General features: G+C 33.8%; 1 protein-coding gene across 4 annotated transcripts in view; it reads left to right on the top strand.

The window, feature by feature from the left end:
• TMEM135 (transmembrane protein 135) overlaps window positions 1-19514 on the top strand; it is a 251260-nt gene that overhangs the window by 37568 nt on the left and 194178 nt on the right. For 3 of the 4 annotated variants that reach the window (XM_082410211.1, XM_082410212.1, XM_082410213.1), the window contains exon 3: window positions 6682-6774. In XM_082410211.1, the coding sequence (XP_082266337.1) occupies window positions 6682-6774 (93 nt within the window). Of the gene's footprint in view, window positions 1-6681; window positions 6775-19514 lie in introns of those variants that run through there. The other variant, XM_082410215.1, reaches the window with a different exon arrangement.

Here is a 19514-nt window from a genome sequence, read left to right as displayed (position 1 = left end):
TTGAAGAGATTATAGTCGAAAACTTCCCTAACATGGGAAAGGAAACAGCCACCCCAGTCCAGGAAGTGCAGAGAGTCCCATACAGGATAAACCCAAGGAGAAACACACCGAGACACCTAGTAATCAAAGTGGCAAAAATTAAAGACAAAGAAAAATTATCAAAAGCAGCAAGGGAAAAACGACAAATAACATACAAAGGAACTCCCATAAGGTTAACAGCTGATTTCTTAGCAGAAACGCTACAAGCCAGAAGAGAGTGGCATGATAAAGTGATGAAAGGGAAGAACCTACAACCAAGATTCCTCTACCCGGCAAGGATCTCATTCAGATTCAATGGAGAAATCAAAAGCTTTACAGACAAGCAAAAGCTAAGAGAACTCAGCACCAGCAAAACAGCTCTACAACAAATGCTAAAGGAACTTCTCTAAGTGGGAAACACAAGAGAAGAAAAGGACCTACAAAAACAAATGCAGAACAATTAAGAAAATGGTAATAGGAACATACATACCAATAATTACCTTAAACTTGAATGGATTAAATGCTCCAACCAAAAGACACAGGCTCACTGAATGGATACAAAAACAAGACCCATATATATGCTGTCTACAAGAGACCCACGTCAGACCTAGGGACACATACAGACTGAAAGTGAAGGGATAGAAAAAGCTATTCCATGCAAATGGAAATCAAAAGAAATCTGGAAGAGCAATACTCATATCAGATAAAAGACTTTAAAGAATGTTACAAGAGACAAGGAAGGACACTACATAATGATCAAGGGATCAATCCAAGAAGAAGATACAACAATTATAAATATATATGCACCCAACATAGGAGCACCTCAATACATAAGGCAACTGCTAACAGCTCTAAAAGAGGAAATTGACAGTAACACAATAATAGTGGGGACTTTAACACCTCACTTACACCAACGGACAAATCATCCAAAATGAAAATAAATAAGGAAACAGAAGCTTTAAATGACACAATAGACCAGATAGATTTAATTGATATTTATACGACATTCCATCCCAAAACAGCAGATTACACTTTCTTCTCAAGTGCACATGGAACATTCTCCAAGATAGATCACATCTTGGGTCACAAATCAAGCCTCAGTAAATTTAAGAAAATAGAAATCATGTCAAACATCTTTTCTGACCACAATGCTATGAGATTAGAAATGAATTACAGGGAAAAAACCATAAAAAACACAAACACATGGAGGCTAAACAGTACGTTACTAAATAACCAAGAGATCACTGAAGAAATCAAAGAGGAAATCAAAAAATACCTAGAGACAAATGACAATGAAAACACGATGGTCCAAAACCTATGGGATGCAGCAAAAGCAGTTCTAAGAGGGAAGTTTATAGCTATACAAGCCTACCTCAAGAAAGAAGAAAAATCTCAAATAAGCAATCTAAGCTTACACCTAAAGGAACCTAGAGAAAGAAGAAGAAACAAAACCCAAAGTTAGCAAAGGAAAGAAATCATAAAGATCAGAGTGGAAATAAATGAAATAGAAACAAAGAAAACAATAGCAAAGATCAATAAAACTAAAAGCTGGTTCTTTGAGAAGATAAACAAAATTGATAACCATTAGCCAGACTCATCAAGAAAAAGAGGGAGAGGACTCAAATCAATAAAATTAGAAGTGAAAAGGGAGAAGTTACAACAGACACTGCAGAAATACAAAGCATCCTAAGAGACTACTACAAGCAACAGTATGCCGATATAATGGACAACCTGAAAGAAATGGACAAATTCTTAGGCAGGTATAACCTTCCAAGACTGAACCAGGAAGAAATAGAAAATATGAACAGACCAATCACAAGTAATGAAATTGAAACTGTGATTAAAAATCTTCCAAAAAACAAAAGTACAGGACCAGATTGCTTCACAGATGAATTCTATCAAACATTTAGAGAAGAGCTAACACCCATTCTTCTCAAACTCTTCCAAAAAATTGCAGAGGAAGGAATGCTCCCAAACTCATTCTATGAGGCCACCATCACCCTGATACCAAAACCAGACAAAGATACTACCAAAAAAGAAAATTAGGGACCAATATCACTGATGAATATAGATGCAAAAATCCTCAACAAAATACTAGCAAACAGAATCCAACAACACATTAAAAGGATCATACACCATGATCAAGTGGGATTTATCCCGGGGATGCAAGGATTCTTCAGTATACGCAAATCAATCAATGTGATACACCATATTAACAAATTGAAGGATAAAAACCATATGATCATCTCAATAGATGCAGAAAAAGCTTTTGACAAAATTCAACACCCATTTATGATAAAACTCTCCAGAAAGTGGGCATAGAGGGAACGTACCTCAATGTAATAAAGGCCATATACCCCAAACCCAGAGGAAACATCATTCTCAATGGTGAAAAACTGACAGCATTTCCTCTAAGATCAGGAACAAGAGAAGGATGTCCACTCTCACCACTGTTATTCAACATAGTTTTGGAAGTCCTAGCCACGGCAGTCAGAGAAGAAAAAGAAATAAAAGGAATCCAAATTGGAAAAGAAGAAGTAAAATTGTCACTGTTTGCAGATGACATGATACTATACATAGACAATCCTAAAGATGCCACCAGAAAACTACTAGAGCTACTCAATGAATTTGGTAAAATTGCAGGACACAAAACTAATGCACAGAAATTTCTTGCATTCCTATACACTAATGATGAAAAATCTGAAAGAGAAATTAAGGAAACACTCCCATTTACCATTGCAACAAAAAGAACAAAATACCTACCTAGGAAGAAACCTACCTAGGGAGACAAAAGAGACAAAAGACCTGTATGCAGAAAACTATAAGACACTGATGAAAGAAATTAAAGATGATACCAACAGATGGAGAGATATACCATGTTTTTGTATGGGAAGAATCAATATTGTGAAAATGACTATACTACCCAAAGCAATCTACAGATTCAATACAATCCCTATCAAATTACCAATGGCATTTTGTACGAAACTAGAATAAAAAATCTTAAAATTTGTATGGAGACACAAAAGACCCTGAATAGCCAAAGCAGTCTTGAGGGGAAAAAACGGAGCTGGAGGAATCAGACTCCCTGACTTCAGACTATACTACAAAGCTACAGTAATCAAGACAATATGGTACTGGCACAAAAACAGAAACATAGATCAATGGAACAAGATAGAAAGCCCAGAGATAAACCCATGCACCTATGGTCAACTAATCTATGACAAAGGAGGCAAGGATATACAATGGAGAAAAGACAGTCTCTTCAATAAGTGGTGCTGGGAAAACTGGACAGCTACATGTAAAAGAATGAAATTAGAAGAGTCCCTAACACCATACACAAAAATAAACTCAAAATGGATTAGAGAACTAAATGTAAGAGCGGACAGTATAAAACTCTTAGAGGAAAACATAGGAAGAACACTCTTTGATGTAAATCACAGCAAGATCTTTTTTGACCCACCTCTTAGAGTAATGGAAATAAAAACAAAAATAAACAAATGGGACCTAATGAAACTTCAAAGCTTTTGCCCAGCAAAGGAAACCATAAACAAGACGAAAAGACACTCCTCAGAATGGGAGAAAATATTTGCAAATGAATCAACGGAGAAAGGATTAATCTCCAAAATATATAAACAGCTCATGCAGGTCAATATTAAAAAAAAATCAACCCAATCCATAAATGGGCAGAAGACCTAAGTAGACATTTCTCCAAAGAAGACATACAGATGGTCAAGAAGCACATGAAAAGCTGCTCAACATCACTAATTATTAGAGAAATGCAAATCAAAACTACAATGAGGTATCACCTCACACCAGTTAGAATGGGCATCATCAGAAAATTTACAAACAACAAATGCTGGAGAGGGTGTGGAGAAAAGGAACCCTCTTGCACTGTTGGTGGGAATGTAAATTGATACAGCCACCATGGAGAACAGTATGGAGGTTCCTTAAAAACCTAAAAACAGAATTACCATATGACCCAGCAATCCCACTACTGGGCATATACCCAGAGAAAACCATAATTCCAAAAGACACATGCACCCCAATGTTCATTGCAGCACTATTTACAGTAGCCAGGTCATGGAAACAACCTAAATGCCCATCGACAGACGAATGGATAAGGAAGATGTGGTACATATATACAATGGAATATTACTCAGCCATAAAAAGGAACGAAATTGGGTCATTTGTTGAGACGTGGATGGATCTAGAGTCTGTCATACCAAGTGAAGTAAATCAGAAAGAGAAAAACAAATATCGTATATTAACGCATATGTGTGGAAGTTAGAAAAATGGTACAGATGAGCCGGTTTGCAGGGCAGAAATTTAGGCATAGATGTAGAGAACAAATGTATGGACACCAAGGGGGGAAAGCGGCGGAGGGGTGGTGGGGGTGGTGGTGTGTTGAATTGGGAGATTGGGATTGGCATGTATTCACTGATGTGTATTAATTTCATGACTAATAAGGAACAAAAATTGCTCATAACTTAATAAGGACAATATTTCTTCCTTTCTGAATTCTTATACCTTGTATTTATTTTTCTTGCATTATTGTACTTGCTAAGATCTCCAGTACAGTGTGAACTAGAAGTGGGAATTATGGGGAGCTATGAATCATTCTCAGTCTAAAAGTGAAGCTTTTAATGTTTTACCAAACTAGTTTTTTGTATATAGGGAATAATAAATTGAATAATAATTTTATCCTTTTCTAAAAAAAAAAAAGAAATATAATTTCCAAAAGTCTTCTATAGATTTTTGCCTTAAGAACATTAATATTTATAAACTTTTAGTAATTGATAAAGTTTATACTATTGAATAAGTCATGCCTTTAAATTGACCTGAAAAATCTGTATAAGAAACTCTTTACCGTGTAGTCTCTGGAAAGTTTCTAATACTTGTTAAAACTCTAAAAATTGAGTTATAAGATAATTAGGTTTTAAAAATTGCAATAATAATAAATTGGTCTTGCAGCATATTTATGTTCTATGAAGCTTTTGGTTAAGTTGTGGAGACATAAAATACTTATAATAAGGTAACATCTGTGTTCCTCCTATAACTGACTCACTCAATTATTTTCCTTTAATGTTTATATTCAGTAACTTGTTAAGTCCTTTGTGTATTTTATGTTGGAGGAAGAATCACCTGAAGTTTTCTCAGGCAGAAAGTTTCTGATGTCCATTGCAGAAATACCCATGTTATAATATATGTAGGTGTTCTAATTTTTTTAAAGCTAAGCTTCAGTTAAAAAGAAAATTTCATCTGATTTTTTATCTTTATCTGTACGTACATAGGATATGTTTTTTCCTATAATACATCATTTAGCAGTTGACCAACTTTGTTCAGATAATTTCTTATAATTTTTTGTTTCTCCCTTTCTTAGGAACAAATTGTCTTTGAAAGGAAAAAAGAATCTTCCTAATATCTCCAGATTTCTTTTTTTTTTCTCTTTAAAAACCCAAGCAGCTAATGGCGTTTATAAATTGTGAGACACTATGCAGATTCTTTCTTCCAAGGGATATATTCTAGTAAATGAAAAATTTTATATACACATATAACTAAAAAATGTAAAATACTTTAGTAAGCGATGTAAGAAAAAACCTACCCAGGGTTGTAGAAGGAAAGAAGGAGAGACATTTTTTGAATATCTATCATGTGTTAAAAAATAGTAATAGTTGAAAAAAAATGATACTGATGAACCTATATATAAAACAGAAATAGACCCACAGACATAGAAAACAAATTTATGGTTACCAAAGGGGAAGGGCGGGGGGTAAATTAGGAGTTTGGATTAACATACACACACTACTATATATAAAATAGATAACCAACAAGGACCTACTGTGTAGCACAGGGAACTATACTCAATATTTTGTAATAGCCTATAAGGGAAAAGAATCTGGAAAAAAAAAACTTATATATAACTGAATCTCTTTGCTATATACCTGAAACTAACACAACATTGTAAATCAGCTATACTTCAATAAAAAAAGAGCCATAATGAAAAAATAGTAGTAGTGATAACAATAATAATAATAGTAAGAATAGCTAACATTTTCTGCATACTTCCTATGTGTCATGCATGGTGCTGGGGAATATCTCATGTAGCCATCATAACAACCCTGTGAGATAGGTAATACATTTATTCCCGTTTGGTAGATAGGAAACTGAGAACATAGAAGGTTTGCAGAGTAAACAGTGTTGGATCCAGGGACTGTCTGAATGAATATAACAGATTAAATTATTGGAAGGAGAGATACCTATTAGTTTGCTATTGTAGTAGCCTGAAGAAGAGATGGTGAGGGACATAACTGAGGCAAGGGCAGTAGGTTGGAGAGGAATTTGAGAGATAAATTGTACATGGAAGTATTTAAGGGGATGATTTCATGTATGGGATAAGGAAGAAGGAGAAGCCAAGGATGTCTCAAAGTGTCACACGTAGGTGGGTAAGTAGTTGTTGATATCATTAACCTAGGAAAAGAGAGGGGAAAGAACAGGTTCATGGAGATAGGGGAGAAAGATAATGAGTTTGGTTTTGGACATGCTGAATTTGAGGTGCTGTGGGACATTTAGTTAGAGGGTGAACTGAAAAGGGGAACTTCTATGTGTAATAACTGAAATGACCAACTAGAAATTTCATATAATCATTCCCAATTCCAATTTCAGGAAGATACTTGGAAAATTCTACTCATGGAGTCCCGGCTTTGGTGCCGCTTTACCAGCTTCTTATGTGGCCATTCTAATTGAGAGAAAAAGCAGGTAAACTTTTACATATGTACATATTTAATAGAACTGATTTACTGTCCACCGTCACAGCTAGAGATTTTTTTTTTTTTTTTTTTGCTTATTGTTTATCATGGTCCAGGGAGGAGAAATATTTCCACATATATTTTTCAGTCTTGCAAATATTGGGCTGGCCAAAAAGTTTGTTTGGTTAGGGAATATGTTGTTCAATACAGTTCTTGGTGAAAATGAAAACTGTGTCTTTTATTTTTACTAAAAATGGAACGAACTTTTTGGCCAACCCAATATTTGATGGAAAATTTAATTTTATACTTATATTATTTAAGTTTTTAAGCCTATAAAAAAACAAAGATTGACATTATATAGTAAAAATGCCCATTAGTCTTTGTTTACTAAAAAATTAGAGGGTTCTCTGATGTGCCAAACTAAAACATGGCTTGCATAAATTCTAATTAAAGATGTTTTCCATAACTGCAATACCGTTATCACACCTAAGAAAATAAACAGTAGTTTTCTTTTATCAATTAGATCTGTAATTTGCTTCGGGCTCATTAACCTCTATTAAATCAATTACTATTTTTAAGATATCTTCTCATTTTAAAAAAAATTTTCATTTTTATCAACTTGAAAATGTTCCACGTGGAATAATAAGATTTCTACAAAATGCTACAAACTGTTATGTAAGTTTTTCAGTTAAGTAAACTGTTGAAGTTAAACATTTTGCATAAAAGAATTTTTACCATTTCAGGAATAATTATTTTTATTGTTCAGAACTGCTTTGGTTCCATCTTTATCCCAGAGAATAAAGATACGGTCATGTATATTAATCAAGATGGGATCATCTTTCAGTTTATGAAGATGTTTGTTAGAATCATCAATCCCCTAGTAAGACTATAGATAGATCTTGTTAGGTAACTAAATATTTACTTAATCCACCTGAAGCCATTTTAATGCATTCTTGTAAATGTAATAGTATCTAAATTTTTGTGATTCTCTGTTTGATGATACTTTTAGATTATTAAAATTACTAAAATCAAAGGATGTTATAACCCCAGGAAAATCAAGTCAGTATTGCTAGAAACATAGGTTAACCCACCTGAGAGGACAGTACAGAATAGTTGTTAAAAGTGTGGATTCTGGAGCTATAAAATCTGGCTTGGGAGACTGGCTCCGCCACTTATTGTGTGACGTCTATGGCTTATTCCTTACCTGAAAAATGGAGGTAGTGATAATCTACTCACATGGTTATTCAGAGAATTAAGTGAGTTAGTTATGTAAGCGTGCTTAGAAGAGTGCCTGACACACGGTAAGTGTGTTAAGTATTTTGATTGGTTTTTTGCCCGTAAGTAATGAGAGCCTTGTTCTGGTGATTGTAACTTTCTGATCAATTTAAAAATCTAAATATTGGCTTTGGAAATATGATTTCAAAGTATGTACTCATATATGAAACTTTAAAGATGCTTTAAATGAAGTTTGCTTCAATTTATTTTTTAGCACTTGAATAATAAGGTGGCATTTTTGAAGTTATTTGTCTACTTTTCAACAGGAAATGTTGAAATGAACACCTGTGTAACGATCACCTAGAGTCAACAGTTGTTAACATTTTACCATTTTTACTTTATTTGTATGTGATTATATGTCTATGTATGTGTGGTATTGTGTGTATGTACAAACCATACAGAAGTACATTGTAGACATCATGACATTTTACTCCTAAATACTTTAGAATGCATATTCTAAAATAAGGGTACTTTCCTACATAATTACAACACTATTATCACACATAAGAAAATTAGCAGTCATTCCTGACTACCATCTTGTCCATATTGTCCTAAAATGCTTTTTTTTGAACAAGAATCTAGTCACAGTTGATGTATGGTGTTATATTTCTTTATTTCCTCTTAATCTAGGTTAACCTCCCCACTTTTTTTCCCCCATGGCATTGACTTACTGACGTGACCAGGGCAGTGGTCTTGTTGTGTGTAAAACATTTCTGGTTTTGCCTGAAATTTTTCCTCATGGAATTGTTTAATTGGTATTTCCTATAAACTTGAAGTTCAGTCAAAGACTTGATTAGATTTGAATTAAACATTCTTGGTAAGAATTTACTTCATAGATGATGCTGAGGCCATCAGGAGGTCCATAGTTCTAAGTAGTTCTAAGTTTGAATATGTGATTAAAGTGGTAATCGCCATATCTTTCCAATGAATCTGTTAGTTCTGGTGAATTAGATGAATAGATTTCCTGACATTCCACAACCCTTGCTTGGCTGGAATGAACCTCAGTTGATCGTGACATCACTATTTGTGAAATTGGCTAGTTATGTGTGTGTGTATTCTTTATCAGGTTTAGTTATCAGTGTCATAATTTACCTTATAAAATATTTCACAAGTTTTCATTTTTTTCCCGCCTTTCTCTGGTATAGTTTAAGTAACAGTGAATTTTCTGGCCTTTGAGTATTTGGTCCATTCCTCTGTGAAACCTCCTGGCCATGGTGACTCTTTTGGGTGTGGTAGTTCTTAGAAAAAGTTATCAGTTTCCTCTGTGGTACTTGGTCTGTTTAAACTTTCAACTCACTCAATAGAGAAAGAGTTTTAGTAACTTTCTCTAATAGAAACTTATCCATCTCTTACAAATTTTCCATTTCCCAGAAATTATCTATTTTATAAAGATTTTTATATTTATTTGTATGGAGTTTGTACAAAGTAGTCTGTTATGATTTGGTTGAATTTTATGTTTTCAATGGTTATTTCTCAATTTGTTATTTATTTTATATTATTTTTAGCTAGTAGTTTTGTTGATTTTGCTTTTCAATGAATCATCTTATTTATTAGTTCTGTTTTTTGGTTTTCTAATTCAGTTCTTGCTTTCATTGTTTTTCCTTCTACTTTTTTTGGCTAATTTGCTTTCCTTTTAAAAATCTTTTTAGTTTGAGGCTTTATTTATTTTCATTCTTTAAGTCTACTGATATAGGTATTTAAGGCTATGAATTTTCTTCTGATCACTGCTTTAATTGTATCCCAGAGATTCTAACATGTAGTATTTACATTATCATCATTTTCTAGAAATTCTATAATTTTAGTTTATTTTTCTCTTTTGATATAAGAATTATTTAGTAGTGAGCTTAAGAAGATGAAAGGGCCTCTTTGTTACATTGCTGGCTCCTGGTAACTCTGCTTAACCATTTGAGGAACTGCCAAAGTGTTTAGTGAAGTTGTTGCACCGTTTTTCATTTTCTCCAGCAGTAAGGGATCTCGTTTCTTCACATCCTGGCTAACACTTGTAATTATATGTCTTTCTGATTAAGGTCATCCTAGAGAGTGTGAAGTAGTATTTAAGGTGCAGTTTAGATTTGCATTTCCCAGATGACTAATGGTGTTGAGCAACTTTTCATGTACTCACTAGCCATTTGTATATCTTCTTTGGAGAAATGTCTGTTTTGATCCTTTGCCTGTTTTTTATTGGGTTATTTATCTTTTTATTATTAATTTGTAAGAGTTCTTTAGATATTCTAGATTCAGGTCTCTTATAGGATATATGATTTGCAAATATTTTCTCCCATTCAGTGCCTTGTTTTTTTATATTCTTGATCATGTCCTTTTTGAAGTACATACGGTTTAAATTTTGATGAAGTCCAATTTATGTATTCTTTTCTTGATTGTGTTTTTGTGTCATATTTAAGAAGCCATTATCAAATCTAAGGTCACAAAGATTTACCCCTATGTTTTCTTTTAAAACTTTTATAGTTTTAGTTCTTGTATTTGGGTCTTTGACCCATTTTGAGTTAATTTTTATCTATGATGTGAGGTAAGGGGGTATTACGTTTTTAATATCACTTTTCACATGTTTGTTGCTACAACATAGAAGTATGATTGGTTTTTGAGTGTGATCTTGATTCCTGGGACCTTGCTGAATTCACTTATTAGTTCCAGGAGTTTTTTTCCATATTCTTTGAGATTTTTGACATAGAAAATTATGTTGTTGCAAATAGGGACAGTTTTATTTTTACATTTCCAGTCTGTATATCTTTTATTTCCTTTTCTTGCTTTATTGTGTTGGTACGTCCTTTCATTGTTCTTGATCTTAGGGGAAAGGAATCCAGTCTTTCACCTTTAAGTATAATATTAGCTGTAGTGTGTTTTTTTAAGATGCTCTTTATCAAGTTTAGGAAGTTCACATGGTTTCCTAGTTTTGCCGAGAGCCTTGATCATGAATGGATATTTTGTCAAATGTCTGTTCTGGATCAATTGATATGATCATGTGGTTTTCTTGTGATTTATTTTAGCCTGATTCTAGTATTTTAAAAATATCAACAAGGTCGAAGTGATGTAGTTCTTCATATCCAGCAGGGGTTCTCAATCTTGGCACTGTTGACATGTTTTGGGCAGATAATTCTCTGTTTTTGGAGAGGGCTGTCTTGTGCATGGTACTCATACATACCATTATCCCTCCCTTCCCCTCCCCACCAAATTGAGACAACAAATAATGTTTCCATGGGAAATATGTTCCCCATGGGACAAATCCCTCCTTTGTTGAAAACTACTGATCTATATCATTACTGAATTTTTTGTCTAGTTTTATCATTAGCTGAAAGGTTTTAAAATCTCCAACTGTGGTTCTGGATTTGTCTGTTTATCTCTTTAATGCTATCAGTTTCTGTGACGATTTTATTGGTATATACACATTTATAATTGTCATTTTTTTCATGATAAATTGAACATTTTATCAATATAAGATGTTCCTCTATAGCTCAGATAATTCCCTTTGTTCTGATTTCTATTTTATTTGTTATTAATATAACCACTCAGCCTTCTTTTAGTGTTTGCATTGTATATATTTTCTTTCCAATTAATTTCAAGCACCTCTGTCTTTAAAGTGTATTTTTTGCAGATAGCATATAGTTGGGTCTTGGTTTTTAAAATTTATTCTGTGAATTTTTGCCTTTTAATTAGATTATTTTGTCCATTAATATTTGATGTATTATGTTATAGCTAGAATAAGTCTACTGTTTTATTACTATTTTTTTCTCCTTTTTGTCTTTCTCTGTTCCTTTTCCTACATTCTTTTCCATTATTTGAATTTTTATTTTTTGTAGAAGGTGACAGAATGTATTACTTTAAAAAAAATTGTCCCCCACCCCCTTTTTAAAAAGACTGTATTGGGGGGGGGAGCAGTTTTAAGTTCAAAGCAAAATTGAATGGCAAGTATAATGATTTTTCATATATCCTCTATCTCTACACCTGCATAGCCTCCCCAGTTATCAACATCACCCAACAGAGTGGTATATTTGTTACAATAGATGAACCTACATTGACACATCATTATCATCCCAAATCCATAATTTACAAGAGGGTTCTTGGTGTTATACATTTATGGGTTTGGGCAAATGTATAAGGACACATATAGGCCATTATAGTATCATGCAGAGTAATTTAACTGTCCTGAAAATCCTCTGTGCTTGCTTATTAATCCCTGTCTCCTCTCAACCCCTAGCACCACTGATCTTTTTACTGTCTCCATAGTTTTATCTTTTCTAGAATGTCATATAGTTGGAGTCATACAGTATGTTGGCTTTTCAGATTGGCTTCTTTTACTTAGTAATATGCATTTAAGCTTCCTCCATGTCTTTTCATGGCTTAATAGGTTGTTTCTTTTTAGAACTGAATAATATTCCATGGTCTGGATGTACCACAGTTTATTTATCCATTGACCTACTGACAGGCATCTTGGTTGCTTCCAAGTTTTGGTAATTATGGATAAAGCTGCTATAAACCTCCGTGTGTGGGTTTTTGTGTAGACATAAATTTTCAACTCCTTTAGATAATTACTAAGGGGTATGATTGCTGGATCATCTGGTAAGAGTATATTTAATTTTGTAAGAAACTGCCAACTGTCTTCCAAAGTGTCTGGGCCGTTTTGTATCCCCACTAGCAATGAATGACAATTCCTGTTGCTCTACATCTTCACCAGCATTTAGTGTTATCAGTGTTCTGAATTTTGGCCATTTTAATACATGTGTGGTGGTATCTCATTGTTGTTTTAATTTGCATTTCCTCGATGATATATGTATTTTGTGGAGCATTTCTTCATATGCTTACTTATTTTAATCTCTACGTGTCTATATGTTTAAAGTGGGTTTCTTGTAGATGACATATAGTTGGGTTATGTTTTGGGATCAACTCTGACAATCTGTCTTTTAATTGTTGTATTTAGACCATTGACATTCAAAGTGATTATTGATATAGTTGGATTAATTTCTACCATATTCATTACTGTTTTCTCTTTGTTGCCTTTGTTCTTTGTTCTCATTTTTGTCTTCCACTCTTATTCTGCCTTTTGTGGTTTTAACTGAACGTTATATGTGGTTCCATTTTCTCTTCTTAACATATCAGTTATACTTTTTTTTTTTTTTTTTACTTTTTTTAGTGGTTGCCTTAGTTTTTACAGTACATCTTTACAACTAATCCAAGTCCACTTTCAAATAATACTGTACCCCTTCACAGGTAATGAGAGTATCTTATAATAACAAAATAGCCCAAATTCCTTCCTCCTGTCCTTTGTATCATTGTTGTCATTCACTTCACTTATAAGCATAATTACCACACACACACATACACACACACACACGATATATATATACATAATCAAATACATTGTTGCTATTATTTTGAACAATTGTTATCTGTTTGAACAATTAAAAATAAGAAAAATAAAATTTAAAAATTTACCTTCACTCATATCTTATTTGATGCTCTACCTTTCTTTATGTAGATGAGTTTCTGACTCATATTTTTCTTCTCTCTAGAGAACATTTAACGTTTCTTGCAGAGCAGGTCAACTGGCAACAGATTCTCTCAATTTTGTTTGTCTAGTAGAATCTTTATTTGTCCTTCACTTTTGAAGGATAATTTTACAGGATGCAGAATTCTAGGTTGGTGTTTTTTTTTCTCTCAATGCTTTCAGTATTTCACTCCACTCTCCTGTTTGCATGGTTTCTGAGGAGAAGTCAGATGTAATTCTTATCTTTGTTCCTCTATAGGTAAGGTGTGTTTTTCTTCTTTTTTCTTTAAGGATTTTTATTTATCTATGATTTTCTATAGTTTGAATAAGATATGCCTGGGTGTAGTTTTGTTTTGGCATTTTTCCTGCTTGATGTTCTCTGAGCTTCCTGGATCTATGGTTCAGTGTCTGACATTAATTTGGGAAATTTTTGAGTCATCATTGTTTCAAATATTTCTTCTGTTCCTTTCTCTCTTTCTTCTCCTTCTGCTATACTCATTACACATATGTTATACCTTTTGTAATTATCCCACAATCCTTGGATATTCTCTTCTGTTTTTTTTTCAGTCTTTGTTCTCTTTGCTTTTCAGTTTTTGAGGATTCTACTGATAGATCCTATAGCTAAGAGTTTTTTTCCTCAGCTGTGTTCAGTCCACTAATAATCCCATCAAAGGCATTCTTCATTTCTGTCATAGTCCTTTTCTTTATGGTTCTTTCCTAGGGTCTCCGTCTCTTTGCTTATATTGCTCATCTGTTCTTATATTCTGTCTACTTTATCCATTTAGAGCCCTTACCATATTAATCCTTGTTGTCTTAAATTCCTGATCTGATCATTCCAACGACCCTGCCATATCTGGTTCTCATAGTTTCTCTGTCTCTTCAATTTGTGTCTTTTGCCTCTTGGTATGCCTTGTAATTTTTTCTTGTTAGCCAGACATGATGTACCAGGCAAACGGAATTGCTGTAAATAGGCCTTTTGTAATGTGGTGGTGAGTTGTGTGGGGAAGGGAAGTGTTCTATAGTCCTTTGACTCGGTTTCAGCCTTCCAGTGAGCCTATGCCTGTGGACTGTGAACTTTACAAGTGTTTCTCAATTTTCCCCCTCCCCCTTGGTGGGGCAGGATGGTTAGAATTCCATGTGGAATTCTAGAGCCACCTGGAGTTGGGTATTTTCCTTCCCCAGGTGAGTTAGGTTCTCATAATACCCCAGCAGGTTAGGCTCTGCTTAACTAGTTTCCCCTGAGGGCAGCCAGTGCTCTGGCTTATTTCAAAATGGTTCCTTTTCCCCTCCCCCTACTTGGAAATACAAGGGGATTTTTCTCTGATATTTACTGTGAGAACCTCGTCAAGCTCCTGGAGGTAAAACTGAAAAAAGTGTGGGGGCCCCCTTAAGACTGATACCTCTGTAATTTTTAACTTCCACACTGAGCCTCCTATTTATCAATTACACTGCAGACTTTCCTCTCCTGGCTCTCATTCCCTCCGAGGTTTCAGCTTGTGAGTCTGTGCTCTGTTAAGTTGTAATTCTCTGTATCTGCCTGCAGTCTCTCCAGTTTTGCGGGCAGCAGTTTGCAGTGTGACCTTACTTTTCTTGTGGATGTTAACTTTTCAGTTTGTTGAGCTTTTTACTTGGTGTTAGGACTAAGTAATCACTTCCAAGCTCCCTACATGGAAACTGGAAACTGGAAGAATGATTTTTTTTTTTTTAGAATTCCATTTCTATGTATTTCTTTTTAAAATATTTTTCTTTCGTGTTTGTGCTTGCTCTACAGGCTACATTATATATATTTAACTTTATAGCTTCTTAGTGTTAATATTATCACCTCCCAAAATGTAGAAATATGTTTAGGTCCATCTTAGAGGCTACTTATTATAGGATTCTTTTTCCCCTTTCCTTTCTTTTTTCTTTTTCTCTCTTCTCCACATCCGCGCCCCACCCCCCCCACCTTCTTTCTTTCTTTTTTTGCTAGCCAATAGTCAGTTACTCTGGCACCAGGAGTTCAATAGTCCATTCTTTCTCCACTGATTTGGAATGTTCCTTGTCATATACCAATTTTTCATATATATGTGTGTTTTGTTGATTTCTCAATTTTTTCCTGTTGATGTATTAGTCTAGGTCTTATCTTTACAATTTTAGTTTCAAAAGAGTCAAATTTTTCTTTGAAGACCAACATTTGTTTAAATACCATAATAATTCTAAAATAAAATTGTGTTATTGATATTAAAAGCTATAACTTCTTAAGGCATAAAGAGGTTTCCTAGAAGTGAGGTGATAACTTGGATTTTGGTTACTAGTTTATTTCCTATTCTCCGTTTACATTTGGTAATACACTATTTTTTTTTTTAAGTTTTCTGATTTTATTTTTTTAAGTGAGCTATTGCACTAGTATTTTATTCATAGACAGTAGGTACTCATAGAAAATTGGTTCTAGATTATGGCCTGTTCTAAATATTAATTGGAGTGGATTTACTGTTTTGAAGACCTGATCAGAATTTTAAGTTTGGCTTCTTTATAAGTATTATCCCATGGTTGCTGAAGAAAAATTGATCCTTATCTTGATGTGACTGTTTAGTAGTCGAACTTTTTGTGATATGTATTGATTCTGTTGTTTATTAGGTGATGCAGGTAATACCTGGAAATAGCTTTTGAGTTCTTGGTTTTTTTTTTAGAATTGTGTATGTATATGTGCATCAGCCACAAATACTGGTTTGGGGGTCTAATTAAAAACTTTAAAATTTAATTTTATAGTATTGTTCAGAAGCTGGTGACTTACTGTTTAAAAAGCAGGTTTAAAAGTTTTTTTGGGCATTAACCTTAAAAGATAGAAAAGCAAATCTTTTTGCTTTATTTCTTTACAAGTTGCTTTATAGTGTGTCTTATTTTAAGAAAGTATGGTGTATGTTTATCTGGAATTGTGCAAAAGTTAACTCAGTGGTCTTACTTGCTTTGAAAAAGTATTTTTTACTTAAAACAAATTTTTATTGATTTCATTAAACATCAAGATCCCCGAATAGACTGTAAGTAATTTACAAATTGAAGTTATGTGTATTTCAAAATTATTACATCTAGCCCAAAATGAAGCATATTAATATTATAGTTTTTACTTTAAGGAAAAGGAATTTATAATCATGCCTTTAATTCACAAAGAAAGTCAATGATATGTTGGTGGAGATAGCCAGTAGGCAGCTTGAAATATGAGTCTAGATTCAAGAGAAGCACAGTAGTTATATAAATAAAATTGGAAGTTTCCTTCTTGTAGGTTATCATTGAAGCTATGGGAGAAGATCAGAGTCTCAAAGCTCAGAATAAGAAGAGGTCTGAGGTTATAAGTTGGGAAACAGCAACATTTAAGGAATCAGATTTCAATTGATCTTTTATCAATTGATCAGTTGTCAGTTCATCCTTTAAAAAATAAATATCAGTAATATATTAGAAAGAGTAGAAGAAACAGAATGTGGAAGATAAGCAGTGTTTTTCAAATTAGCAAATAGTGGTAATCCTAATTTTTAAATCTCTAAAGCTGTATTTAATAAAATCTTTACTGAAGTTATACATTTTGTATAATCAGTTTTTCAAAAAGCATTTAATGAGGTACAAGCATACAACATGGTTATATATACACACATATGTATGATGGATATATATATATAGATGTATAAGTGAAGATCTATCTGTATTCATAAGTATGTCTTCATCTACATTGGTTTAAACTTATTTCCTCCCAACTTTCCAACTCATCCATCCATTTATTCATCCATCCCTGCATCAGTTCCTCCATCCATCCATCCATCTTTCCCAGTCTCCTTCCCTCTACAGAATTAAGCATGCTTTGCCAGCTAGGTCCTAACACCTTGTAAGAGGGCAGCTTGCTTAAATCTTAATCGCATCACTGTGGGGTTCTGTGAAAGCTTTGAAGTCGTTTCCAGGGTTGCTTAAAAAATTTGTGCCACAAAGAACTGTGATCGTAGTTACTCAGCAGGAAGCATTGGTAACATCTAGTTTATCCTTAGGTGGGCTGTTAAGAACTAGTCTTCTCTTTCTTTTTCTAGGAAGTGCTTTGTTTGTGGTTCAGAAAGAAGTTGTTCTGATGGATTTTGTTTTGTAGAATTGCTATGGATTTGCTTTGATATTTAGTATTAGTTTAGGTAAGTTGAAACTGCAGGGTGCTCAAACATGGACGTGGATTAAAGTATCAAAAATTGCATATTTATTCTAAGCATATTCATGGCTTGAGTTGTTAAATTACACTGTTGTAGTTATGAAACTCCCAAGCAGATATGACCAAAATGAATCAACTATATAATATGTGAATAAAAGAATACTTATAAACTGGCCTATAAATTCTTGGTATCTTCAAGTTTCAGTGTCATGTTCACAGGAAGAAAATTAAATTACCTTGCAGTCTTCTGAAAAGCTTGCTCTGTATTATCCACTATATATAATAGAATGTGATTATAGACTCTTGCTCTAGACTGGAAGTTTACCTTATCCATTCTTATACCTTAAAGAAGTATTTTATACTCTTCTAAAACATTCTGACAGATGAAATCTATTATATTTTGAAAGACTTTCTGAAATGATTAAATATCATCTCTTGGTAACCATTACAATGTTTAAGAACAATCACTTTGTTTTTCTTTAATCTCTAATTTCTCCTTATCCATAGAACACAGAACGCACATATTTTATATGTATACATAGAATATATAAATATTTAGAATTTAGAGGTTACACCATTCTTCCTGTATTCTGTAGTGACCTTAGTTATGAAATGTTATATACAGTGTCATTCAGAAGTTTGAGAAAGTTAGCTAAAGAATATTTACACTGAAGTTTCCAGAAAAAAAGCATTATTGTTCATCTGATTAGACAAAATAATGTCATTAGAAGATAATCCTTGGAATTTCAATAGAATGTGAGGATACCTTTTAATCTACTGAGATGTTAAGAAAATTTAATTATTTTAATATTTTCCCACAGGAGTAGTGATACTCTGATTACAAAGAGTTAGTTCTTACAGCAGTGGTTCTTAATACTTTTTTAGATAGTACCCTTTGATGTGCACACCCACTTACATTTTTCGTGCAAGTTTAAAAGATTCACCCCCTTTCCCCATCAAAAAAAAAGAAAAAAAAAAAAAGAAGCTTACCTGTGGTTTAAAGAAATACTCGACTAACTTTAGACTGCTTATTCACTGAGCTTCACCAGTCTTCTAATCTAGTGATTCTCAGCAGAATGGGAGTATTTGTGTATCAGAGTCTCCTGTGAAGTTTAAAAAGTTATTGTCCTCCTTGGCCCCAGCCCTTCCTCTAGGCCACCTTTTGTTCTAATTGGCACCTCCCCCTTCCCCATCACTGTTGTAGCAGTGTTTTATAATATATAACTTGGTTTCCAGAGAGAATTTACGCACTAGGAAGGGAGTGACTTGTTTGTCTTCAGACTTAGGCTAGATACAGTCAAGTGTTAAATAAAATTGGTATTTAATTAGCTTATCTATTTCCTATGATACTGAACATCTCTGGAGAAGTGTTAAAATAAATCAGTGTTCTGATATTCTAACCTACCAAGTTGACATTGGAATGGAGGTTAAAGACGTACCAGGTAAAGGCACCAAAAAGAGTCTGGCTATGTCATCCAACATATCATGCCCATCACAGGCATCGTCCTCTCATTCTTGAGGCTATTCGCTTTGGGTTGGAATTCAGATAAAGCTGGGAAGGAGGTGATCTTCCTCATTGTTTGGGAATGATAAATTGAGACTTGAGACCAGAATAGGGCATAAACTAATAACGATGCATCCTCAGTTTTTCCCAGTAGTAAGAATGTGTCAAGGCTTTGTTCATCCTCATCACACAGAAGTCTGCTAGGACAGCATATTAAACAAGTCAGTGAATTTTAGAATTGAAAGGTAACTTAGGACTTCCCTGGTGGCGCAGTGGTTAAGAATCCACCTGCCAGTGCAGGGGACACGGGTT

This window comes from Balaenoptera physalus, assembly GCF_965194825.1.
Source record: "Balaenoptera physalus genome assembly, chromosome: 10".
Lineage (NCBI taxonomy): Eukaryota > Metazoa > Chordata > Mammalia > Artiodactyla > Balaenopteridae > Balaenoptera > Balaenoptera physalus.
The sequence above is the reverse complement of the archived record's forward strand: the minus strand, read 5'-3'. Positions and strand labels throughout refer to the sequence as shown.